Source organism: Neopelma chrysocephalum, unplaced genomic scaffold (assembly GCF_003984885.1).
Source record: "Neopelma chrysocephalum unplaced genomic scaffold, ASM398488v2 Primary Assembly neopelma1_85, whole genome shotgun sequence".
NCBI lineage: Eukaryota > Metazoa > Chordata > Aves > Passeriformes > Pipridae > Neopelma > Neopelma chrysocephalum.
This window is the reverse complement of record NW_020897747.1, coordinates 3,585,099-3,612,430: the sequence shown is the minus strand read 5'-3', so window position 1 is coordinate 3,612,430 and position 27,332 is coordinate 3,585,099. Positions and strand designations below refer to the sequence as shown.

At 36.9% G+C, this 27,332-nt stretch overlaps 1 protein-coding gene across 1 annotated transcript; it reads left to right on the top strand.

The window, feature by feature from the left end:
• Positions 1-48: 48 nt before the first annotated feature.
• NHLRC2 (NHL repeat containing 2) lies at positions 49-27,109 on the top strand. The gene is made up of 11 exons (XM_027692231.1): positions 49-591; positions 2,641-2,793; positions 6,350-6,805; positions 8,749-8,870; positions 10,406-10,535; positions 19,542-19,641; positions 20,065-20,296; positions 20,717-20,839; positions 21,877-22,086; positions 23,172-23,397; positions 24,760-27,109. Exons 1-11 carry the CDS (start codon positions 429-431, stop codon positions 25,023-25,025), a joined length of 2,181 nt encoding a protein of 726 aa, XP_027548032.1. The 5' UTR covers positions 49-428; the 3' UTR covers positions 25,026-27,109.
• Positions 27,110-27,332: the final 223 nt, after the last annotated feature.

Here is a 27,332-nt window from a genome sequence, read left to right as displayed (position 1 = left end):
GCATTCGCTTCCGCAGGTTCGTCACCGCGGCTGTCGCTCAGCTTTCCTCTTCTCCCTTAGTATCGCCCCCCAAAAAATAAAAATCCCAGGGTTTAAATTGCTGGTTTGAGCTTTGTCCCGGGGCAGCTCAATTTTCACACCTTACAAACACAGAAGCAGCCGGCCGGGACAAGGCGGGCTGTGTTGAATCTGCCGCGCGGGAGTCTCCACCGCGGGCTCCCTTCGGGAATGTGCTGCTGTGGATACCAAGGATACGTAAAAACAGGGAATAAGCGAGGAGGTCCCGCTTTAAGGCAGGCGGGTTAACGCGTGCCTGTGCTTTGTGGTTTATTTTCTTTTTCGATCGCGGCGTCCCGCCCGGCGCCGCGGGCGGTGCCGAATGTGCGGCGCTGAAGCGCCAGGCCCGTAAACAGCGGGCGGGCGAGGCGATGGCGGCGGGCGGGCTGGCGGGGCTGCTGCCCGCACAGACACAGCTCGAGTACGCGCTGCTCGACGCCGACACCGCCCAGGAGAAGGAGAACCTGGTCTACCAGTACCTGAAGAAGGTGGACAGCCGGGAGCGGGACCTGACGGTGCCCGAGCTCGGCGGAGGTGGGTGGCGCGGCCCGGGGCCTCCCCGGGGAGGTGGCGGAGCTGCGGCTCCCGCCGTGAGCTGTTTGCCCGGAGGTCCCGAGGCGGCCGGGGCCGGGCAGGGACGGCCCCGTGAGCCGCTCTTGTAAAGGGCGCTTGTAGCTACAGGAGTGTCACTCCTGGAAGCACCAGGAGCGAAGGGCAAGGAGAAAGAACACCTTTAAACATGATCCCCCTGGTACTGCAAAACCCCCGTTCTTTAAAACCCCTTTTCTAAATCACTGCTAGCTTCATTAATTTACTGGTTTTAATTTTATTTTTTTAAATAAAGCTCTTCCCATCTGTACAGTAAATTGGTATCTGTCACCTCTGGTCGTAGTGAGAACCTTACTAACTCCCAGGTTTCTCCTGAGCTCCCTTGGTTTCCCTGAGTATCCCTTAGGATGTTCCCCATCTCTCTCTCCCCATGACTTACCCCTGATTGTCAGTTTACATGTCCCTGATCATACAAACTGTGCTGGAGATGTCATTGATCTTCCTTCTGTGGTTTGCCCCTTTCACACATTTATTGCGTTTCTATATCTCTTCTTGTCCTAAGGATGAAATCAAGGGTTAAACCTTGTATGATCTTGCAAGTCCTGCTCATAGTCCTTCAAACCTTAGTGAGGTTCTCTGCAGCTGTTGGAGCTCACATCTGACTGCAAGACAGAGACCTCAGGAGGTGAACTTCAGGGTTAAAATCACATATGTCATGGGAATTAATTATGACTTTTAACCACTGAAGCAAAGGGAATGTTCTTTTTGTGTAGATTTGGACCCCTGAATTGAATTTTAGCTTTTGTGATAAATATTGTTTCACTTCCAGTGTTCTGTCAAGACATTTTCTCCTCTAAAAAGGGCTCAAATAGATAGCCAACATTTCTCATTTCAAGTGCTTTTTAATTAAAGGTATTTTAGTTCTAGTGAAAAGGGGAGCAATGCAGCAAAATAAACTACCCTTTTCTTTTAAAAAGTAAAACCCTTATACTGTGGAAATAATGCATACACTTGATAAATTATTCTTATTATTGTCACCAATGCTAAATATATGTGAATTCATTTATGTTTATAAGTATAGGGAGGTCGAGATCAGTCTTCCTCTTAGTGAAACAGAAAACAGCCTCCTGCTGACTTAGGCAGGAATAACTTCTGGGGCTGCAAGAACTTGGTTTGCTGAAACTATTAGTGGAACTTTTGAGGATTTTTAGATTAGTCAACATTTATTTTTTTAAGAAAAGGCCTTCAAAAACTTAGTTCATGTTAACATTGTATCACATCTGTCTTTTCCTTCTAAGATTTTTAGAAATGTTAAGAGATAATAATGGCAGACCATATTCTAAGATATTTATTCCTTATCTTGATACCAGCATTTAATGGGATCAGAGGAATATCAGTTACCAGTGAGGAAAGAATGCTTTCGTGTCTTGTGTCAAGTTGTTAAAATAAATGACCATGAGTCCTGCTGGGTCTATCTGAAAATGTTGTATTTATTCCCATGTCACAGAATTAATTTATACCTGTCATTTCAAACTTTGAAAATCAAGATCAAATCTATAAGCACAAAAATATTTCAATGGTCTCTGAAATCAGTTCTTTACAAAACTGTTGGAAAAATCATTAAGAGCTTAACACTTTCTAACTTTTACTAGCCTTTATGTGAGTTTGAAATGATTGTTACCCATGTGATGTTGTTGAGAGTTGAATAATGTAAATCATGTTTTAAAATGTATGAAATTTGTTCTGAGACTTGCATGTTCTTTCAATTAAAAGGTGCCTATTTAAAGCTATAAACTACACTTTGATATTACAGTAAATCTTGTTAATAATATTTATGAAGAATTGTGGAACATAAGGATGAGTTGGATAAATACTTTTTGTTTCCTTTTCTACTTGCATGGAAAGGGATGTTGAACTTTTTTTTTTGAAGTTAAATATACCAGGAGCATTATGTGGTGTTGTGTAAATTAGGTATAAGTGTCTGCCTTTCCCTGCCCTTCCCTGAACTGGATATCACTGTTCTCTGAATTCCAGATCTGCAATGGTTAAACACTGAAGGTCCTATTTCTCTTCACAAAGACCTTTGTGGAAAAGTTGTGGTGTTGGATTTCTTTACTTATTGCTGCATCAATTGCTTGCACCTGCTGCCTGATCTCCACGCCTTAGAGCACCAGTACTCTGATAAAGGTAAGAGTGCTTTGGTTTGCTTGGAATAGAATTTCCTGGCAGTGTTGCAGGCGGAGTAGCTGAGTCACTTTGTTGCTGGTTACTAAACTCCTGGCAATATTTCAGGGGCGTCTAAAAATGTCTTCTAATCTTTTAAGTAGCCTAAAAAAGGTGACTGTGTATATTTTCATCACATTTTTAAATAGGGTTAAATAAAGCGTCTGTTGTGTCTGTATAATTAGACAAACAGGATATGTGCTTAAAATCTGATGTCTTTAAATAAGGCTATTTGCAAAAAGCTACTCAATGATGTAAGATACAAGCTCAAAGTTAATATATGTAACTCTTCACACTTGACTGAAGAACCAGCTCTGAGAAGAATACAGTAAAGGTGGTAGTATGGATATAATTAAGATTACTTGGTTTTTTTCTATTGGAACTCAAATATCAAAATATTTAAGCTTGATTTAAATTTTTTTTATATTGGCATCATATTGTATACCATTAATAGTCCTGTGTTCTAGAGAGGGAATTATGCTCTTTAATGTCACATCTGTCTCTCATTTTGAGTGAATAAAAATGCAGGGTAATTTCTGTTTAGAATGCAGTCTCTTGTCATCATGATGACTTGTCAGAGATAAGCTGTGGTCTTACACAGTGTGTCAGCTACTCACTTATCATGGATATTTTGACAGACTGAACTGTGAGATAAAGAACAGTGTTACTTTCTGACCTAAAAATATTGTATTATATGTAATAAATAAAACTATCTTAAAATGCTTAAGTCTGATTCTCCATTGCTGTTTCTGATTGGGATTAATTTTGGCAGCATTTTTTTTCATGCGTTACCTTCTTTCAGTAGAAAAAGAGATTGCAATACCTTTGAAATTTACATAGCCCTTTACATACATTTACAGAGCACTTTGCAAAAGACTCAAACTGATTTTTCTACCTTGGAAAGCTTAGCTGTTTGCTTTGAAAAAATTGAAATGTGGAATAATGTTTCAGCTATTAGGAACTTAGTCTAATAAAGAAAAACCTTCATGGCATTTTTTTGGGAGGGAGTCAGTTTTAAGTGGAAGGTGATTAGCAAATGATAAGTGGACTGCTGTGGATATTAGGCATGTTGGGAAGAAGGTCTAGACTGAGATTTCAGAAGATTACATTGATCGTATAATGAACAATATTTTTAATTTATAAATATTTTATAATATAGTTATTGAATTAATATAGCTGTTATTTAAGGCTAAGTTGTTAAATCGGCTGATAAGAAAATTTTCGTTTTAACAACCTCTCCCCCCAAGCTTTCTCTTTAAACTGCTTGTACATCTCTAAACTAGTGTAGAGGAGGCTGCAGCACTCTGAGCTTAAGGTCCACTTGGAGACATGTTTTTCTTTGACTTATATTAAACTTCCTGTCATAGGAGTTACTACTTGAGCAAAGTACTTTGCTGATGGTGATAAATGATTTTTGTATTTGAACTGTCCTTGTAAGTTGTTTTTGGATTTGAGCTGTCCTGTTCCTGCAGGAACCAGAGTGAGAAAAAAGATACTTGGGATGAAAGTGGAGGTAAAGGGAAAGAAGAGCAGGTGTGTGGAACATTAATTTTAAATTGAATCCATTAGGAAGCAGAGGATAGCAGTTGGATTCAGGAAGAGATTAAGGTGCTTGATGGTTCAAACAAAGAGAAAAATACATTGGGGTTTTTTTTCACTGAAGATCTCTGGTTTTATCCTTTTCTGCTGTTTTCATGGCTTTTTTTATCAACCCTTCCAGAATTATTTAATCTTTGTTTGCTGTGCTAAGTGTGTGAATTTTAGCATTACAGTGATATGTATAAAATATATCAAGGCAGTAAGGCTTGTGGTTTTTTAACCATTGAAAAATACTTCAGTACATGGACTTATATCAGTGTGCATCTTCTTCACCCAAGATAAATGTGAATTTCTAATCACTAGGAGAAAGAGAAGGGGAGAGTTGTTGACTCAAGAAACTTGAGAAAGATAAAAGTTGGAAGAACAAAGCATCCTATTTTAACAAAGCATCTATCTCATAATGCATTTGGATCTTTAATCTCTTGTTTGAATATTTGAAGGAATACTGCCTATTTTTTTCTTAGTCATAAGAAATAAATTTCTTGATTATACATTGTGTACATACATTTTTGATACTCTAATTACTTTTTATGTGGTTCAAATGCCCTCTTATGTGGAGTATGTTGAATCTTAAGTAATGCGATCATCAGACATGAGAAGTTTAAACATAAGATACTGTACAGGGTGATCCTAAATCATTCTATATATCATAGTATATGGGCCATAGTTCTATTGTCTGGAACTTCAGGAGATCTGTTTCAAAATGAAGACTGCTTTCCATAGGATTAAATGTCGCCCAGCATCTTTATCTGATATGTTCTCGCTGCTATCTTCAGTGGTGCTATTTCTGTGTTTCAAGTGGCATTCAGAAAGTTATTTTGGACCCCAGTGCATATTCAGTTCATGTTATCAGCAGTCCAGAAATTACTTCTATAAGAGGAAGTACTTTTTAATATTCAGAAATAGCTTGGCATAAATCCAGTGTTGTGCTCTGCTGTAATTCTTCAAGTAAAGTGTTTTAAATGGTGTGCATATTGTTATATCTCAGCATAGCATCCGTCAGCTTCCACAAGAGTTTTCTTCATGGGGGGATGTTATAACTTATTTGTGTTGCTCAGGTGTTCACTATAGAATTGTCTTTCTAGCTTTAATGATGTTTTTGAAGGACAAATATAAGCCCTGGTGATGGTCCTTTTACAGTTTAAATATTTGACCTGGTGGTTGGAGTTCAGCAGTTAATGATAGTACAACTTCAGCTGTCTGATGTTGCAACATTCTGCAACTGTGGAGATGATAAAGACTGTATCAGTTATAGCGACTCTTTAATTCTGTATCTGTGAAATTGTTATATTCAAGCCTGCCTGGTTCGTAGCAGGTGTTATTTGTCATTTTGTCACAGCTGTCAGCACTGCCATTTTTATTTGAAATATAGAATACTGTGTTGATTTCAGAAGCCTATACATTATTTTTTTTACTGTTTATCTAGAGATAGATATATCAAGGTAACTCTGGACTTCCAGAGTTCAATGTTATTTTTGTGGCTCTGGTTAATGGTGGAAAAAAATTAAACACCATAATTGTGTGCAAGACAATCAGAAGGCAGTTAGGTGTCATAAGCATCTGAAAAAAACCCAAAGTATCTGTTGAACTACAACATACCCGTAATTATTTTGGAAGTGTTTTCTACCTTAGTATGTAGAGGTTCAGGAACTAAAAACAGTTTATGACATACTAAATGTCAACCAGCTGGGGAAGTAATGGTCCTAAAGTTCAGTAATTTCACTGAAGTGTTATTTCTGAGTTTCAGTATTTTCTATATATAGTTTTTTGAATTCCTACTGAGATGTAATTGCTCTTTGTTTGTTCAAATTCCCTCTCATTCCAGAAAGCAGTCAGTCACATTGTGAGATAACTGGTTCGTTTTTCCTTGGTTTTTTTAATTCAAGTACGTTTCAACGCACAACTTTATATTTCCTTTCAGATGGTCTTGTTATTGTTGGTGTCCATTCAGCAAAATTCCCAAATGAGAAGGTTCTGGATAACATTAAAAGTGCCGTTCTGAGGTATAATATTGTCCACCCTGTAGTAAACGACGCAGATGCAACACTGTGGCATGAACTAGAAGTGTCCTGCTGGCCAACCCTGGTCATCCTTGGGCCTCGTGGAAATATGCTGTTTTCGCTTGTTGGAGAGGGACACAGAGAGAAATTGTTTTTATTTACTTCTATAACACTGAAATTCTACAAGGAAAGAGGACAAATCAAAGATAACAACATTGGAATAAAGCTGTACAGAGACTCCCTCCCGCCTTCTCCTCTGCTGTTTCCTGGCAAAGTGACTGTAGATAATTCAGGAGAAAGGTTGGTAATAGCAGACACTGGACACCATAGGATTTTGGTTACTCGTAAAAATGGACAAATTCTACACACTATTGGAGGTAAGGGTGTAAATATATACGTTTATCATAGTAATTTCAGTTTAGGAGTAGAGGATGTTTGCTGAGCCTGGTAGGCTGATTCTTTTCTTTAAGGACCTGGCAGTTTATAAGTCTTGCCAGAATTTTATCTTGTACTAAAATCACTTTTATTGATTTGGGGGGATATAGTGTAAGACCATCAGTGTGGGACTCTGTTAATGCAAAATTGTTTGAGATGCCTAGTTTTTTTTCATTGCTTCATTGACTAAAGTTCCTGTTTTCATGTGATGTCCAGTATGAATTACGAAAATACATTTTGTATTCTTCTGAGAGAGTTACAAATGGTTTTAGATATAAGGGATGTGACATCCACATTAAGCAGCAAGGTAGGAAAAAGACAGACTATAATACCTCTCTTTCCAATAGAAGAAGAGAATGTTAAATTTTGGTTAGAGTGGTCAAAGTTGCATCATAATGCACCATGTACATAGTTGTTCGGACAGTCCATCTATGAGCAACCACGATAGACAGATTTAGGAAGTGGTCAAATTCCCAAATTATTGAAAACAATGGTTCATTTATGTCTCAGAATCAGGACCTGTGTGCCAGTGTGTCCTATATTACTTAGTCTGGTGTTGACTAATGCCTACCCTGTGGCAGAATCCTACGAACCTCATAAAAATACTAGTGGCACTGCTGTTTAAAGAAAGGAAGGAAAAATCTCTTGCTGTTTGAAGTAACAGTGCGTTGGGATAGACTGTTTATCCAAGTTAACCTGATTTATCATTAAGGTATTAGTCTAAGTACCCTTCTCTTGTAGGAAGTACAGTCAGAATTTCTTATGGCAAAAGTGAGAGAATTTGATTTCTGCTTGATATGTGAGATTAATCTCTGCCCTCAAGTTACCCAGTAGTGTTCTGGTGTGGTCATTAAACAGGAATTCAGAGGGAGTGTCCTAATCTCCCAACTGGTACCCGTCTTTCCTGTGGCACTCTGTGCTATTCCCTTCCCTGGGGATATGCACCCTCATGCTTACAAGGGAAACTACTGGAATCTGATACGCCAGTACTTCAGTCCTTTATATCTGTTAAGGTCTAAATGGACTTCTGACAGTAGGTTGTAAAAGTTTGTGTATTTCAGTGACTCAGTTAAATGAGTCAGTGGGCAGAAAACAATGTAATGAAGTTGATAATACAGCAATAAACGTGGGCATGCACAAAGGTTGAAATTGTTGTATTTGCATCATAAATCATGATACACACATAACTCATACCTAAATGTCTCCTGCTGACATATACTGCTAATGCACTTTAAATGCTACTCCCTCTGAAATACGATGCTTACCTTCATACTGTTATATTCAGGTCATGTTCCATTCTGTTTCTTGATTGTTCTGTGCAGAAGACTGTCACTCCATCATTCTCACTGTTCTTTTGTGTAATTAGTTCCATGTCATCTTTTCCCTAATTATTATTATTAATGTGAAAATGTTGCTAATCAGATATTAGTTTCAGTTGTGATTACACCAAAATCTAAACTAATGAAATACAGTAGAGTTTTGGAAATTGAAGTTTTTCCTGTTGGCTTGTTTTGATATATTCGGGAATGAAAGAGCTGTGGTTTTTTTGTCTTTCATTGTTGCTGTTGTCCTTTAGTACAATTTAGAACCCTATTTTGACCCCTCTAGAACAATTTAGAACCTTACTAAGACTTCTCTGAAATATGAGCTTAAAGAAGCAGAGAACTTGTTCAGAATGGGTTCAAAACTTATTAGCACCAGGCTATTTTAATTACATATCACAGTGACTAAAATGAGACTACACAAAATAGTAATAACGTAAAGTGTACAAGGTGCTGTGAGAGCAGCTCTTAGAATATGTAATTCTCTTACAGGTTTAAATGTATGCACTTTAAGGTGGCTATTTATTAAAATTACTTTCAAGTTTGCTTTGTTTTATTTATAGGTCCTAACAGTGGAAGAAGAGATGGAAAATTTTCAGAGGCAGCTTTCAACTCACCACAAGGAATTGCTATAAAAAATAATGTTATTTATGTAGCTGATACAGAAAATCACCTAATTAGGAAGGTAAATTTTCCATAAGGAAACTAAAAATTTAATCTTGTACTGTATTCTACTTACGTAGGTGAAAGTTTACACCAAATGAATGACTCTCTGAATATCCTTAATGTCAGGAAGAAAATTTGGTCCAATATCTTATAAATAAATGCTGCTATGCAGGTTTGTTTGTTTTTTTTAAAGGCTACATATACTTTATGCTTCCTGTCAATTGAAGATGAGATGGGCTCCTCATTATAGCATAACAGGGTTTTGTTGTGGTTTTTTTCCTAGTCACTATTACTTTCCTGTTATGAGAAACATCTATTCTTAGTACTGGAAGCAAAAACTGGTTTTGTTTCACTTCCAGTAGTATCAGATTCTTATCTAAAGTTATTGTACTACTGTGGTTCAGTGAATATCTAAACTTCCTTTAACTGTTTGGGTCTCTAAAATACAGGTAACTGCCTTAATATCAGAATTGGCTGCATGTGTATTCTTTCTGATTTAACACTTGCAAAGTTTTAGCATGTAGGAATTGGATCTTACATTTGATTAGGTGAAATTTAGGATAATCGGAAGTTAAGTTTGGTGATGCAGTATAATGTAGCCTTATTATTTAAAGTATTGTATGCATCTCAGAAGATCTTGTACTCAGATCCTCACCATTATGTCTGATTGGTGACCAAAGTAATGTTCTCTGGAGTCCTCATCTTATTAATATTCACCGCTGTAGCCTGGTGACCACAGGAAATTAAGTGTTAGAGGTAGCAAAGACAGCACAGAAACACCTGAAGATCTGGATCATACTGCGTCAGCATTTTCCATGATAGTGAGCTGTTCCCTTTCATCGAAATGTGCCATGATGGTATCCAAGAATTAAAGTAACACAATAGCTACAGGAAATTATTTCAAATGCTTGTGCAGAGCACAGACCTTGCAAAAGGAGTGCATTTACTGCTACAGAAGTTAGAAGATTCTGTATGTGAAAGACTCCCTTTTTACATGATCATCCTGATAAATTCATGGGAGGTATTGAAGTCACTTAGAAAGTAAGTGAAAGGGTAAGGAAAAATAAAGGGATTTAGGTTGCAGAAATGAAATAAAATCATTGTTTGCTCTAGGGCATGAAATAAACTGAAAAAATAATTTGCTTTGCTCAGATTATTTGATATGGAGATGGAAGATACAGTATCTGAGTTCTTACGTCATATTCCTGTAGAATTTTAAAATAAAACAGTCACATCCATTGTTTATTTAAGTATTTATCTGGAAATTTGGGATGCTTTCTTCTACAGCTGCTGGGCAAATCTTGACAGAGCAGTGTTAATTTTTGTTGCATGTGGAAGAGAGTCCCAGGCACATGGTTTTCATGCTGCCTACTTCTTCCCCACACTCACGTTCCTCTGCCCATCAGCAAGCATTGTGGTAAAATTAGTTATTTTCCTACATAAATAAATACCTGGTATTTGTTAGAACTTTTCTGGTTTTGACATCTAACTTAAATTATCTGTAACTTCAAGTTAAGTTTATATATTCAATGTGTGTCATTTTGCTTCACATAGATTGACCTGGAATTAGAGATGGTGACCACTGTGGCAGGCATTGGGATACAAGGTGTTGATAAGGAAGGTGGAGCAAAAGGAGAAGAACAGCCCATCAGCTCTCCGTGGGATGTGATCTTTGGAAGTTCAAGTAGTGTATCAGTTGAGCTTTAACATCTCATGTTTACATATGCATAACTGTTTGCTATGTGTTTCCTTGTTTCGGTATTAATCTGAGATATAAAAAAATTAAGGTTTTCTATACAACTGAGTGTAAAAACCACTGGTTTCAATTGCAAGTGGTAACTGCAGTTCTGCTTTGGATCCTGAAATATTACTTGATGAAAGAAAAATTCTTTTGAGGCAAGTTATGTGGTTAATGGACCCAAATACAAAGGAAACTGTGATTGCTTTTGTTAGGCCAGTGCTTTATGCTGGGATCACTTAAGCAGCAGGTACATTTTACAAGAAGGAAGCATTGTGCAGAAGTTCCTTTCCTTGACTGTACAGATATGTCTGACTACTTGTAAATATTTGGGTTTAGGAAATAAAAATAGTTTTAGTTGGGGACCTCCGTTTATTCCTGTTTAGGTGACATAAAATCATTAGGCTCAAGGTCAGTCAGATAGGAGAGGAATACCTCAGAACAAACCTTGGAAGCATCAGGAAGTAAAATAAATCTTTTAATAGGATGCAAGAATCAGCTTCTGGGGACTTGAGTAGCTTTCTTTGCTGATTTACTTAATACGCACCTGAACTTGACATCTCATAACTGTGAGGCAGTTTTCTCATGTTTCCATTTCAATTTAATTTAAAAGTTGCAGATGCCAGTTTCTTAACAATGACAGAACAATGCTTTAATGGGGCATAAAACCATTGGGTTGTTATTTCAGGCATAAAAAGTTGACTTTCAATATTCAGATTTCTTGAATGGGGTGAGGAAGTAGCATGACTTACCTCTAATACCTTGAACAGAGGTTTTTGCAAGTGTAGTAAATTATAACATTTTATTGACATGCAAGCATTTGTTAAAATCTTGGATCAGTTATGAGGGAGGAAGACATGCTTATTCTAGGATTAAGGGAACATAGAATCCTAGAGTGGTTTGGGTTGGAATAGGCCTTAAAGTCCATCTAGTTCCAACCTCCTGCTGTGGACATGGATAACTTCCATTAGACCAGGTTGCTCAAAGCCCTGCCCAACTGGGCCTTGAACAATTCCAAGGATGGGGCATCCACACTGGGCAACTTATGCCAGGGCCTCACCACTGTCACAGTGAAGAATTTCTTCCTAATATCTAATCTAAACCTGCCCTCTTTCAGCCATTCCCCCTTGTCCTATCACTCCATGCCTTTGTCCAAAGTCCCTCTCCAGCTCTCTTGTAAGCCCCCTTTAGGTATTAGAAGGTGCTCTCAAGTCTCCCCAGAGTCTTTCCCTCTTCAGGCTGAACAACTCCAACTCTTTCAGCCTGTCTTTATAGCAGAGGTGCTCCAGCCCTCTGGTCATCCTTGTGGCCTCCTCTGGCCTTGCTCCAGCAGGTCCGTGGAGCTCGTTCGTAAGTGCTGATAGTGTAGAGCTCTTCTGGTACAAATACATTGTCAGTACAGACAGAGTGCCATCAGCAGCCTTGAGTACTTAAGTAAGCAACTAGGATAAATTTAATAAACACTTTTATTAACATGTCTTCTACCCAAAAAAAAAAAGCCTTTTTTCAAAGGCTTTGTCAGCGACCCTTCCAGTGGAAATTAAGCGTATGGAATCCTACTTGAGAGAGAAAGGAGGAGAATACCTGAAAGACAATCTCACCAGATGTACATTGCTATTAATGCAGGCATGAATTTTGGTGAATCTTCTTCAATCTGATTTTTCTTTTGTGAACCAGTAGACTTGTATGAGTAGATGGTATGGTTTTCAAGAGATCTTGAACCAGAAAGCTGATCCCTGTGGGTTGTTATTGCAGAGCTGTTTCGCAAATCAGCAAAGAGACTAGTAACTGATTGGTGTTTCAGAAACTTGAGCTGGTTAACAGAACTATTTGAATTATCCTATAATTTTACTTTTAATTTTTATGGTGCTCTCTTCTACTTCTACCAGTAACTGAATATATGTTGATACTTTTTGAAAGCTCTGCTTGTTAAATGTTAATTGATATGATAATTGTTATCAACATGAACGTTATACTTACTGAGTTAATCACCTGTAGAAGATTAATCATCTGCACTGTTTAACACTGACTGCTGAATTTTAATAAGCATTTGCATAAAAATCACATCTTCAGAATGCACTCTGTTCAGACCAGTGTAGATTTTTTTCATCTTCAGGTAGAACCTACTAGTCAGTTTTCTATGTAGATTGCTGCAAAATATAATATAAACTGTCAGTTAAGAAGATATTAAATCAATTTAAAGTCTTTTGTTTTTGAGAAGATAATAAGTCAAATAGATAAAATGGGGGAAAATATAGATTACTGTAATGGCAATACAAAATTCTTTAGAAAACAATAACCAGAGAGAGCTGTCAAAATGGAGTTATACTGAGTAGATTGCAAACAGAAGTCTGTCCCAGAGCATGAGGAACCAGGAGTTTTTTGATTTAATAGTTTTCAGTGCATTTTTGAACAAGCATTTTTTACTGTCATGAGTTGCGGTGATTTCTTTAAGTTTGTTGCCAGACATCAAAATAGTTTGTCCACAATGCAGCAGTGTTTGTCAAAGCTGTATTGTTGAGTTGCAAATTGCAAAGTTGCAAATTGCTTGAGCCTAATGGGATCTTCTGTTGCTATCCAGTATATCAAAGGATGCATTTGTGCCTCTCAGAGTGCTGTCCTACAACTAGATACCCTGTTGTCAATGTTAAAGCTGCTATGCCAGTGTCTATTTAGGCATCTGGATGGGTGAAGTAATTAATGAGAGTTTCAAAAATTACTTCTGTTTGCATCCACACAGCAATATCCTTTTTTTATATATGCTTATATCTGTCTGTGCGAATTGCAGGAGGTAACATGCACTTCAACAACTTAGGTTCATTATGACAAATTTTAAAAGTTTGACTTTTGTGTTAACGGGCTTAGCCTATGGGAAATAATAGCATACTTTTCCATTTTCCTTAGATCTGTGTAGCTGAAACTGTGTGCAAGAGGCATTTTTTTCTTTCCAGAAGATAGATTTATAGTTGAGATTTTAATATGGATTTTATAATTTTTAAACAAGTTTCTGAGTTTCCTTTCAGTGTGCAGAGCCATGTTATCCAGAACATGAAAGAGAGGAAAAAAAAGGAAGTTTAAATGTTTAAGCTGGTTATGTACTACTGCTGACCTTTTTGGAAGTCTCAAAGGGGAAAGGTTAACTCCTAATTTCCTAAAGAAATTTTTTTCCTGTATCGCTGATATTTCTTGACGTTACTCCTACATACAGTTTAGAGTACATATTGATCAATTAAAAGACTTCATTGTTTGTTTAAATTTTTAATATTTAGTTTGTTGAGAAATTAAAAATTGTGAGAAAAACTTTATGAGGATGTGAATAGGTTAGTATTTGGAACAGATACTACTAAGTAGCATGCTTTTAAGCATCTGCATAGTACTTTCGTAAGTAGGGTTTTGTTGCCCCATTTTTTACAGATGCTGAAGTCTGAGACAAAGAGGTTGAATGTGAAACACCATTCGAAAGAAAGTTGGCACAAATGTCTCCCTTTAAGGCAGGGGAGACAAAACACATGGTAGGATTCAGACAGTGTTCTTCCTTGTCATCTCTTTTATTTCTTTAGTTGTGGCCACTGAGCTTGTGTTTTGCCCTCCCATTAAAATTCTTGAATGAACTCCATGGATTAAATTCTGGCTTTATTGAGGGTGGTGCTGAAATTTGCATTGACACAGATTGTGCGGGAAATAGAAGGGGAGGGCCAGCAGCTTAAAAATACATTATGAAATTACTGTGTGCTTTTTTAGCTTTCTCTGTTGTCCCCTTCTATTTTTATTTAGTGGGTGTTGAAAGCAAGTGATACTTTAATGCACAGTTGATTTGAGCATGAAATGTTCTTGATAGCTGCATTCTTGCTGGAAGGAACAGGACAATGACTTGTGCTTGGTGACATAACCGTGTGTTTCGCATTCCAAAATCTGGTCTTAAATTGCATGATTGTAATGTATTTATAGACACTCCCAAGTACAGTATTGACCATGTTTTCACTAAACCAGCTGGAAATTTTTACGTCAATTTAAGTTTTACATAGATATTATTTAAATGAAAGTACAGTACCTTATCACACTGGTACAATTTTTATAGCCCTTAAAAGGCAAAAGTATGTAAGATTTTTTTTTCCTCTCTGTGTTCCTGCTAGAGGATTATTCAGTACCACTGCATTCCAGAGCAAACACTCTTTTTTTCTTTTTTTTTTTCTGGATTACTCATGGTGATTCTTCCCTAATTTTACCAAAAAAAACCCAGAACAATAATCACTTAAGCAGTAAGCAATTGGCACTTCCTGGGTGAGCTCAGATCGTATCCAGTCTTGTTTTGGGGGACTTCTGAAGTGCATCTTCTTCTGTACATTGTCTGAGTGGGTCAACCCACTCATGCTGTTGACAAAATCACAGAGAGGGACAAATAGATTTAACATGTCCTAACAAATTTATGAACGGGTTCTGTAGTGGGTTGGGTTTTTTTTTACTTTAAGCACTGGGGAGAAAACTGAGGAGAGAGAAACTTTTGGAACTAGTAGCTTTTTGTGTGATCTGCCCAAAAGAATTTATCTCTACAGGAACTGAGTTAAACTGTTGACTGAATGCTCTGTATTCTGAGCCAAAACTAAGAGATTACAGGGTTTGTGGTATAGTAATAGCAACAAAAGTTGTTAATATTTCACACGTTCACCATAGAAACAGATCAAGAAATTAGGTACCTATGTTAGTATTTTAGTATAAACATGCTTTTGATATACAAATACCAAAGTCTTAATGAAAGGGTGTAATGGGAGTTGTGACTCGATATTCAACAGAAATCTCACACAATTTAGTTTGACAGACTACTTTTCTAAGCTGAATTTATCTACATCTTGACAAAATGCATGATGATGAGGATTACTTTCTGCAGTTAAAAGAAGGATTTGGATTAGCAGAGTTGCCATCTTAACAGTTGTCAAACTTAGAATAATTTTGAAGTCCATTACTTGAAACTGTAAAAAAATTATGATATTTGTACCTGGAGTGATAGTTCTCATTCTTTTTGTTCCACAGTCTACAGTCTTGTTCTATGAATTAAATGTATGCTCATGATAAAGAAGCTAAAACTACGAATCAGATTTCTAAAGACTAGTTGAGATATCAGATACGGTTTTTACTGCAAAATTCCAGATGCAAAACTGTTGAAAATAAACATCCTTAGCAAGTCGTGGAGAGGCTTTGTCAGGCATGCTGAAGTCAGAATGAGACACATTTTTTAACTGTTACCATTTGATGCTGAAAGTGCTTTTGAATGTGGAATGTGGGTGTTGGAAGTCAAGGGAGACTGTGGTGCTGAAGTACTGTCAAGTATATGTGTTTACTGTACTTAATTAGGAATGAGTAAAACACAAGACTTAGCTTTTTTTTTTAGTAGTTATAGTGATGTATCCCAAAACTAAATAATCCAAATTTGTTCTTTCGTGTTTACAAATGCAGTCTCTTCTGCTTTGGATTTTTTAAAAAATATTTACTGCCATTACAGCTAGAAGGCCTGAGTTAGGAAACTTGTGAAAGAAATAAAAAATATTTCATTATAGTCATCATTTTTACCTCCCTGTTATCTCCCATTTTATGACATCCCCTTGATATCTATGTTCAAGGATTTCCCTTAGTGAGAGAGAAGGTATGTTAATTAGGGAGGAAAATTCCAGAGGCATTTTATTTCATAAAGGGTTATGCTGTTTGCATGCTGCAACACAATGTGAAAGAGTTCCAGGTAGCACAGAAAAAAAAGAAAATTAATTTTTAGTTGTCCGAAAAGGATGATGTGTGCTCGTAACAGTCCAGACTTCCAGTGCAAAAGCAAGCCTTTGGGGCTTTGCTGTCTCTGTCTCACTGAAGAAGAATGACGATTCTCTAGTTGTTCCGTGAGTCAGATTTGCATTTAATTTGCTAAACTTCCTTGACTTAAGAGAAGGTGAGATGTGCGTTCACTGTGCACAGAGTCGTTGCGCCTCTCTGTGTGTTGTATAGCCCCTTTTGCTCCTCAAGAATTTGCAGAGGATGAGCATACCAACAGATTTCTTCCTTGTTGACTTTTTTTTTCCTTTAAAGATAAAATTAGTAGACAGGAATAATATTTTCAGACTTCAGTCTATTTAGAAAATGTCAGTGGTGCCAGTCACAAAATGTAACTTTGATTCCCAGGCTTTTAATTCCCAGACTGGAAGCAAGCATGCAGTCCCCAGATAGGGAAGCTGGAAGTGTGGGCAGTCCTGGGAATGGAATCCCTTCAAACAGATATTGCTGTTGGCTGGTGCAAAACAAAATCATTTCTGTGCATTCAGGTTGACTCACCGTTAATAGTCAGCGGTGTTACTGTTTGAAGCTGTGCATGTGTACAGACAGGAACGGGAATTCTTAAAACACAGCACAGGACACAGCAGAGGCACATTCAGGAGCTGAAACATCATATAATAACTGAAATATCATATGATATGGAATACTGGTGCATTCAGAGCTCTGGTTCAATATTAGTGAATGTTTGTAACATAGGTATGCAAGCCATACCTCACTTCGATACAGGCAGCACTAAAGATAAGAAAGCACATACCCTAATAAGGAGATACTACACTGGATTTTTAAAACAGCTCAAGATAGGTTGGAATGTAGTGCTTAATTGAATAAATGTAAAAGAATTGCTTTGTTCTTTTATGTTGTTTTATAATAAGTTCTTTAAAAATAAATTCTTTCCATTCAGGGATGATAAGGAGTTATGATAATGATGGCATTACCATAATTTCACATGCTGGTTCTCCCTGGCCCCCTTCTCCTCCAAGAACAGCGCAAGGACAACAAGCAGTGTGAAGTCCTCAAACTACACTATCCTGAAAGAAAAAGTTTCTCTGTCTTTTGTTTCAGAACATAAAGCATTGAAATATGTATGTGAGGACCACTGTGTGATAAAATACCTTAGCTGTGCAGCTATAAGCATTAGTTTTACTTTTATGGTTTTATATAATTTTTTTTTATTAAAGCTCTGACATATTTTCCACAGTTGAGTATGCTTGTGCAGTTTCCATGCTTGTATCCATTCTCTTTGTTCTAATGGCCATCCAGTAGAAAGTTGAGTTAAAATTTATGATGGTTAAGGAGCTCTTACTTATTTTTACTGCCTTGTTCTCTAGTTGAAGAAAGGATCTTTTCTCTATCCATCTTACATATTCAGTAAAATTTGAATTTGATATTGATACTTTTTTCTCATATTTGAAAGGTCTTTTAGTGTGTAGCATTAGAGTAAGAAACTAATTTCAATTTTTCAACATGTAGCTGTCACAAGGGAGTTCTCAGTGTATGGTATTAGTGAATTGGATAGATGGATGGAACAGTTCAAGTCTTACTCCTTCATGTAATTGGTGGATAAAGTGAGTATTAAATAATTAACAAAACACTCTTTGAGATCCCTCAGAATGAATTGCACAGCATAGTGAGATAAAAAAGCTCACTTTGTGAATAGACCAGTGATTTTAACATTTTTCATTCTGGAGTACTTAGAATAGTAACATCTGAAAAGTGCAAGATATGCATAATGGAAATGTGAAATCCTAAAGCTGGGCATTTACTGTATAGAAACTAGTGAAATGATCCCATAGGCTGTTTTCTCAATTTAAATCTCTTAGAAACTAACTCTAATCAAAAGTGATTTTTTGGGCAGGGAGGTGTTGTTCTGGGTTTTTATTATTGGAATGTTTTTGGCACTATTGGAATCTTGGTAGCATTTCTGGTAACTCATAAAATGTACGTTTTGCATCTCATTTTTCAAACCTTTTTCGCTCAAAAAAAAAGCTTTTAGGTACTTTGCAAATTTGACTTTTGATTTTGGAGCTCTAGTTTATGTAAAAAGAGGGAGCCACATGGAGGTGCAGGAAAGAGTCGCCAGAGTTACTTTGATAACAGTCTTGGAAACTTGTATCTTGATCCAAGAAACTGAAAAGGCTGAAGATAAACTACATTAAAATCATACCACTTCTATTCTACAGAGAGCTCACAGTATAAGGAAATTGATCTGGAGACAGAAGGATGCTTTTTTCCCCTTCTTGCAGTGTGTAGTGTAGGAAAGATTTATGATTAGAAGAAAAATAGCAGGATCTCAGTTGGGAGAATGGTGGTAATTTCATTTTTTTGGACTAACTTCTCAGGTTGAAAATGCTTGCAAGCATTTCACGTAACATTGCTTTTATTTTGAAACTCCGAAATATTTGGTGGGAGGAAGATTATCCATGAGATTATTTTCAGGAACTGCTGTGAGATACTTAATGCTTTGTAAATTCATGTGAATAAAAGGTTTCTGTGAGCAACTTGAAGGTATTTATCTGTTGAGTGGCTAATGGTTATTCCAATACCTGATACATTCAATTAGAAAAAATATGTTTATGTCTTCTCTGACTAGATGGGGCATGTTAGAAAGATAATAGTGTCCCCATTTTAATGCAGTTTTTGAATGTCACCTTTCTGTTCATTAAGATTTTCTTTCAAAACCTGTAAAAAAATAGTAGTTTTTTGGAGCATATCATTTTGTCACTAGTGTAGTAGAAAACCTCAAGATTGCACCCCCCAAAACCATGCTTAGGAAAGATATGTACTTATTGTTGGCTGGTATGAATCAAAAAATAACAGGTGAAACAGACACAATAGCAAAATGTTGCAAAGAGCAAATCCCATTTGAAACATCGCCGTTATCAGGTAGGGATATTAAAACCACTATCTTTATAGCCTTGGATAAAAAACAGAAGAAAAATAGCAGGTTTTGGTAGATGAAAGATATTCTCTCTACTTCTCTTGCTCTGTTTTTTTGGTTGGGTTTTTATTTTCTTCCCCATGGCAAAAGATGAGCTGGAGTAGGAGGACAGCAGGGTTGGTTTGATGACTTGTTTGTTTTGTAAAACAATTCCAAAGTGGGTTTTTTTTCATCTGGCTTTATACATCCCTTTTTAAAAGCTTCAGGAACCCAGGAAGATGATGTTTTATGGATAGCAATGGCAGGCACCCATCAGATATGGGCACTGATGTTGGAAGATGGAAAACTACCAAAGGGAAGGTAAGCAACCATGCTAAGAGACATGTGAAATTGCTGTTTGTCATGATAAACAGCTTTCAAACCCCAAAGAGAGAGATAATCAAATTAAACTAAAAATAATTTCGTTTAAAGGCGTGTGTGCTTTAAAGTCTGCCTGCTTTTTCCCACATCTGTTGGATGAAATGAAAGATGCTACTTTTGCTATACAGTTATGACTTAGTAAGGTGCATTCATATAATTGAATGTTACTTTTCCTTGCATTTGCCAAGTTACCTAGTAATGAATGATATACTGAGGTGATATAAAAGTTAGCACAAAAGCATTGAATGATTCCTTGTGCTGCAGTACAGTTGGTTTTATAACTCACAAGTGTAGCTTCTATTTATGCATAATGTCTGAGGTATTTCAGACTCAGTATTGAAATTGGGCCCTATTTTCCTTTAGTGATTTAAAGAAAGGAGTCTGCCTTCGATTTGCTGGGAGTGGAAATGAGGAGAACAGGAACAATGCATACCCACACAAGGCAGGCTTTGCCCAGCCTTCGGGGCTGTCCCTGGCTCCCGAGGATCCCTGGAACTGCCTGTTTGTGGCGGACAGCGAGAGCAGCACCGTGCGAACCGTCTCGCTGAAGGACGGAGCAGTGAAGCACCTTGTAGGAGGAGAGAGAGATCCATTGGTAATCACTTCAAACTTCCCCACACTGCCCTACTAATATTCCTCAAGCCTGACCTGGAGGAACCACTTTTGGGGTGAGAGGGTAAATCAGTTTCCGTGGCCATCAATTTCTTAACTTCACTGCTTGGAATGCAAATGTGTGCCAGTTGTGACGCTCAGGTTGTAGTAGTTATATTTAAAATAGCCAGTTTAATTGAGCATCCTGTGGTCATTAAGCCAGCTGGATTCATATTTATAACTTAGAAGTGAGAGTTTTCATTTCCATGTTTAGCATCCACACTTCCCAGTTTTTAATATCCTTGTTTTAAAATTGTCTTGATTTTTTTTTTAAAGTCAGTGAATTTCCATTTAATTACAATCATTTACATTCATGTCAACATTGAATAATCTAGTGTATTAATTAAATAAAACACGTTTTCAGAATTTGTTTGCCTTTGGTGATGTGGATGGAGCAGGCATAAATGCAAAGCTGCAGCATCCCTTAGGAGTAACATGGGACAAGAAAAGAAAGTTGCTCTATGTGGCAGATTCTTATAACCACAAGGTAAGCATATAGTCACTTGTTATATACAGACGTTGAAATTTGTATTACTACGAAGAATTGTTTAGTAACATACAATGATTGTGCTTGTTTCTGTTAAGCTGAGGAAACTAATTATATGAGTTTCTTTGTGGGTTCTTTTTCTTTCCTTCCTTCCTTCCCTAAGGGTCCTTTTATTTACCATTGTTTTGCTGTCACATTCTTTTGTGTTGATGTGATGGTCTCTTGGGGGAGGTGAATTTAAAGTGCCAAGTTACAGTTCAGACTAAAAACTCTTTCCTTGTGTCTTCCCAAAGATGCTGAACTAGAATAAAAGAGCTAGGAGTGCTTAGTAAAGAATACTGCAGGTTTGATAAAACTGAGAGAACAAGAGGACTTGCTTTTCCCTTAAAAAAGCCACCCAAGTTTTGAGAAGTGAGTTGCCTCCCTGGAACTCTGAGATAAGCAAGATTGTTTTTTGTGATTGTTCTTATGTGATGTTTTGTAAGCATTCGTGTCTAAAACTGTACACTGATTATATACATTAAAAGACAAGTAATTCGTTTAATTTGAGGAATAAGGTATATAACACTAACTGCTTACCAAAATTTATGTGGCAAATGATATTTTGTTTTAGATATTGTATAACACATCGCAAACTTTTTGTTATTACTTTAAGAAAAAAAATACATTTTTTTTAGAAGAAAAATAATCTAGAAGTTAGCCTGCCAATTCTGTTATACTCCTACTGTTTCGCACATTTTTCCAGAAAGGCAACAAACATTAGAAAAACAAGCCATTTTATACTAGAGAGGTAGGTACCTTTGAAATTAGGGAAAGGAACACTGAATGAAGACCAAAGGAAGTAGTAAAGTCCATCAGGGAATGGGGAGGGCAGAAGATGGGACATGTCACTTGTCAAAGAATGCTAACTCCAGGATGCGTGGTTAAGGTAATCAAAAGTTAGTGCTATCTTCTGAAAATGTGGAACATAAGATAATACAGAATAATACTGCTGGGGTTTTTTCAGTGAAGTTTTTTTGTGTTTTTGTTTGTCTTAGATTAAGGTTGTAGATCCCAAGATGAAGAACTGTGCTACCCTGGCAGGCACAGGAGAAGCAGGCAATGTTGTTGGTTCCAGCTTTACACAGTCAACTTTTAATGAGCCAGGAGGTTTGTGTGTTGAAGACAATGGCCGCTTGATGTATGTTGCAGACACAAATAATCATCAGATTAAAGTGCTGGACTTGGAAACAAAAATTCTTTCCATGGCAAGTAATACTCATTTAACAGGCTGATAGTGGTGTTCCTTGATATAAGTTACTATTACAGACTTCAGCAAGTGGTATAAAAATGATATAGCTAACTTTGGGTACAGTAGCTATATTCACGGAGTGTTCTGTGATGATCAGGCAAATAAACATTGTACATTAGCAGGGCTTTTGAAAGCTTTGGTCTTTGGAAAGGCAGCTTTTGAATGAAAACAGAAAGTGATGATCCTCTAGAAAAGAGTAACGCAGAAATATGAGTTGTTTAAAAGTACAGCCCAGTTTTTCAGTATGAAAAGCATTTCACGAGCACTTTGTAACAATTGGAAGTTGAAATCAATTACCAACCCCTGTAATTAAACTGTAAGAGACGATTTTGGGAGGTCAGTGATTTGAAGCAGAATACATAACAGGCTTCCAAATTGTCAAATCAAAACCAGTCAAAATTGAGCACTGCTATATTTGCTTCTAAAAAGAAAATAACTATGCTCCTGTCCGTCTTACTCTGGCACTATGTCGTAATGATTTTTTCAAATATATAGACATACATATATATGTCTATGGTATAATGGTCCAACTGTGTTCTTGTATGTTTCTTGCATTTAATAGTACATAGTCTTAATGTGTGTTTAAATTTTCATATCATATAACATGTTGGTGGCTTTTCTGGGAAACTCCCCTCTACTTTACTGTGCAATCTGCATAGTTAAAATCCTGGATTTTACTGCCAAAGCACACCAGATTAGAAGAAAACACCTTTACATTTTATTTCAAGTAAAAATGTAATGTAACTGTTAAAATGTTAAATTAAGGGATACTCTAAAGTAGTTATGGATTTTTTGGTTTTAATAGTAAATATTGCTTTTATTTGGATAAATCAGGGGGTTTTCATTTTAAAAAAACATTTCATCCTTCTTTTTGTTTTTGTAGTATTATTGCACTCTGTCAGAAAGTTTTAGGCAATAGCCATAATATCATGTGTCATTTTTCCTTGTCCATGTCAACTTTGAAACTGTAATTGTATTGTGAAAGCCCATTTGCTTTCAGTACAAATAAAAATAAATATTTTGCTTGATTTCTTCTTATAGTTGCCTATCCTGAAGCCAGAAGCATGTGATGTTCCAGATAACCTGCCTGTGCAAAAGGATAAAATAACAAACCTTCCAAAACTGCCTAAATCCGCACCAAATGTTCAACTTCCTGCAGTAACTGTAGCTCCTGGCCAGACAATTCAGTTTTTACTAAACTTGACTCTTCCTCCAGATTCAAAACTGAATGAAGAAGCACCCAATTCCTGGTTTATCACAGCAGAAGGTAGCGTGCCTATGTTGTTTTATCAGTTGAACAGGAGTAATTAAGATAGGAAGTGGGTTATATCATCATGTCCTGCAGTACAGGGGATCTCAGTCTGATGAATCAAGATGTCCCTCACAGTCCTGTGTTCCCATTTGACCCTGTGATGCAATACATGGTATTTAGAGTTGATACATTTAACAGCTGGAGTGCAAATATTAGAAAAAGCGAACACCTGTTAGACTGCTTGGGCTTGAATTATTACATGCTGCATTATTTTATGTTTTTTAAACTTGCTTGGAATGAGCTGCCAGAGAGGGCTTGAAAAGGTACTGATCCCCTTTGGTGCTTGCCCTTTGTCTCTATGTACAGCTCATTCCAGACCTACTCTCTGTTTCTGGGAGAAAGCTTACCATGGAGACAAAGCATATTCCTGAAAGAAATTCCTTTTTTTTGGCTCTTGTCTCTTCCAGAAAGTATTTGAGATCCATTTATACCTAACCACTTTGAACGTCCTTTCTTATAATTCATATTTGCATAATTATACTTGTAAAATACTATACAGACACTGCAGTGTGTTTATATGCCTTATGATTTAATATAGTTTCTTATCCCATTTTGTGATTTTGGAGTACAAATAGGCTGTTTCCAGGAGAGTTGGCATACTTTTTAGCCTACAGAATCTCCAAATATTGTTGAAGTGAAGATATATGTGATGGCTTCAAGGGTTAGTAAAAATTGGAAATGTAAGCAAGTGAAATTTGTCTTTTCAAGCTCATAAATTCTAGAGCCAACTTTTAGGTATTTTCTAAAAAGCCAAAAAGAGCACTTCATCCATCTCACAGTAAAATACAGAGTACAATGCAGTGAGTTAAGTGTATGTATTGTGCAAGTCATTTTTCAGTTCACGTACTCTCAAATATTTAAGTAATGTAAACCTGAAGTTTTGTTCTCACAGTCAGCCTGAGCATTGCTATATTGCACCAACCCAGTGGTAAGACCAACACTGCTGTTTGGAAATGTCGTAATTTGCCTGCAGTTTTATGCCTTTATGGCAGATACTTTACCTGGTGTATTAGATCTCTGATACAAATGTAGGAGTATGTAGGAGAAATTGCAGTTCTGTTGCAGCTGAATAAGTTATGCTGTATATATACACCTGCAGTGCTGATGCAAAGCTGTGGGTCTCTCCATCTTTAAATGACTGATAAAAAAACATTTGTAAATTACTTCTGCTTTTTTTGTTGTTCACAACTGGAAAAATCAGAAAGGAAATCTCCTCTAATGTTGCATGTGAAAAGAAAGTCCTTGTTGTCATGTTTTATGTAGGTCTCAGACATGATGTTAAGTACCCTAATGATAAAATTTGTTGTTGTCTTACAGATAATATGTGGTTGCTTCAAGGACAGTGTCTGATTGGAGAAATCAAGGATGTTTCCTGTCAAACTGTCATTCCCTTTCAGTTACCCAGGAGCTGTGTGTCAGCCGAAGCTGTCCTGGCTATCAAAGCGTGCCTCTACTACTGCAGCAAAGGTAGCAGTGCCTGCATGATGAAAGGAGTCTCATTCAGCCAGCCTTTACAGATAGCTGGTACCAACCAAGGCAGCTCAACTCAAGTTGAACTGATACACACATTTTTAACCAACTAACCCAAAGCCAGCTAATTTCATACTTCATTTTGCTATCCGCCATTTCTACAGGATAAAGTACAAATAGATAACTTTTCTCTGTTTTTTCCTGAAACTTATGACAAAGCTAAGAAATAATATACCTGATCAAATGAAGTAGAGTTCCCTACAGCTTAATGGGAAAATTTATCATCACAACCTCATTTCTTTGCATTACAGTAGCAGCAATAACATTGTAATACTGTAGACTCTGCTGCCAGTTGTGGACATATTGGATGTCTGCCAATCTAAGTAATGAGCAACAATTTTTAGAGTCCTTTTGAAAGAGCTGGTGTTACTTTGTGATGTTGCTGTAAGCTCTTTGCACTGTACATACTGTTAGAGTAGCTAGATCATTCTGGACTAACAGTTTGAAATTCCTTTTGTGCCCTTATTAAATTTTAATAGAATGTTGGAAGGAATAGTTTCCTTCTCCAGTCTGTAAAAGAAGTATCTTGCTTGTTTTTCTGTAATGACATTTATGACACATGTATTTTGAAAATACATCTTAAACTAGGTGCAGCTCTAATTTTATGCAAACTGAGTAACTGCTTTAACTCGATGTGACCGCCTTATATGAAGAGTGTAGGTTCATGGAAAATTTTCTGTGAAAGGAAATGTTCAAGTTTCTGCGGAAGAATTTCATGGTGATTTCTAACAAAGAATGTGCCTCTCTGCAAAGTGTATATATATAAAGAGAAAACACCACAAAACCATGCTGGAGCTTTTCTGATACATACCAATTTACATTTTATAGAAGGTGGTAGATAATGGTTGAATATCTAAACGGCAGAAATTAAATGTCAACCATTTCAAGCAGGGTGAATCACTTTCCTATTTTTATGATTTCTCTGTAAAGACTTGTGTGAAGTCTTTGGTCTTGAAAATATGTAATATTGTGAAGAATATTATACTCTTGAAGTCTGATTCAGAGTCTTTTGAAGTCACTATTAGTCCCCGGTTTTGTAATAGTGGCCACTGAACCAGAATTGTATATTTAATAATGGATTATTTACATTCATGTTTAGAGGTTCTGATCTTTTGCTAAAAAAATGGTAACCCCTAACCTTTGTGTCAGGTGCTTGAAGCTGTATTGCAAAACTCTACCTTTGGTGGTTAAAGGTTTTGCAAGTAAAATTCCCTCAATTTGCCATAGTAAGTAGCAGGAATAGGGGGGAGAGTGTGTGTGTGTGCAAGTTTCTTACTTGAACTAGAAGAGTTTCCACCATGCCTGAGTGGTAATTAGGTTAGGCTCTATTCTCTGGTCATGATGATCAGTGCTGAGAAGATGATTTTGTTTTAAGTTTGAAGATAGTATTTTTCACATATATAATAAAGTGCAGTAGTGAAAGAATTTTTATACAGTCTTTTCTAAAACAGTCACCATTATTCATGACACTTGTCAGTAAATCCCCCGTATCAGTTGTTGTTGCTTTTTCTTACTTAAAGACTGACTGAAATGTTGGTCACGAACCCAGGAGTATTGTTTTAAGGGAACCATCTAGGCTGGTGTGGTTTTTCCTTCCATTGAAATGCCAGTCTATCTGAGAGTTCTTTGTGGTACCAGAAATGGTTGTTATCTCACCTGTCAGTAAGGCAAGGGCTGAACTATTATTTTTCTTGTGTTTGGTTTTTAAGCAACTTTCTTAAGTCAGTGTTTCAGCCTCTCAATTCTCACATGCCATTTTGAAGAATGAAAAAGCTTTGCTACTTTGTTCACAGATTGCAAATGCTACTGGAAGGATGAAGATAAAGAAACTGATTTGGGCATGTATTATTTTTTACACTTTAGCACAACTCTTTCACAATTTTTTGTCTGTTTACTTTTGGGTAGAAGCCAGGAAACCTTAGACCAGCTTCTAGATAGCCCAGAAATTTTCTGTTGCTCTCTGAAAAAAACAAGCATTAGTTTCAGAAGTTCAGAATAAGGAACCAATTTGTTAGTTATCTTGAATGTGTAATTCATCAGGTGGATTTTTTTCTCTCATTTTGTTGTATCATAGAATGGCCTGGGTTGGAAGGGGACTTAAAGATCATGTAGTTCCAACCCCCCCTGCCGTGGAGACACCTTCCACTAGACCATGTTGCTCCAAGCCCCATCCAACCTGGCCTTGGACACTTCCAGGGATGGGGCATCCACAACTTCTCTGGACAACCTGTGCCAGTGCTTCACCACCCTCACAGTAAAGAATTTCTTCCTAATATCTAATCTAAATATACCTTCTGTCAGTTTGAAGTCATTCCCCCATGTCCTATCCCTACGTGCCCTGTAAAAAGTTCCTCTCCATC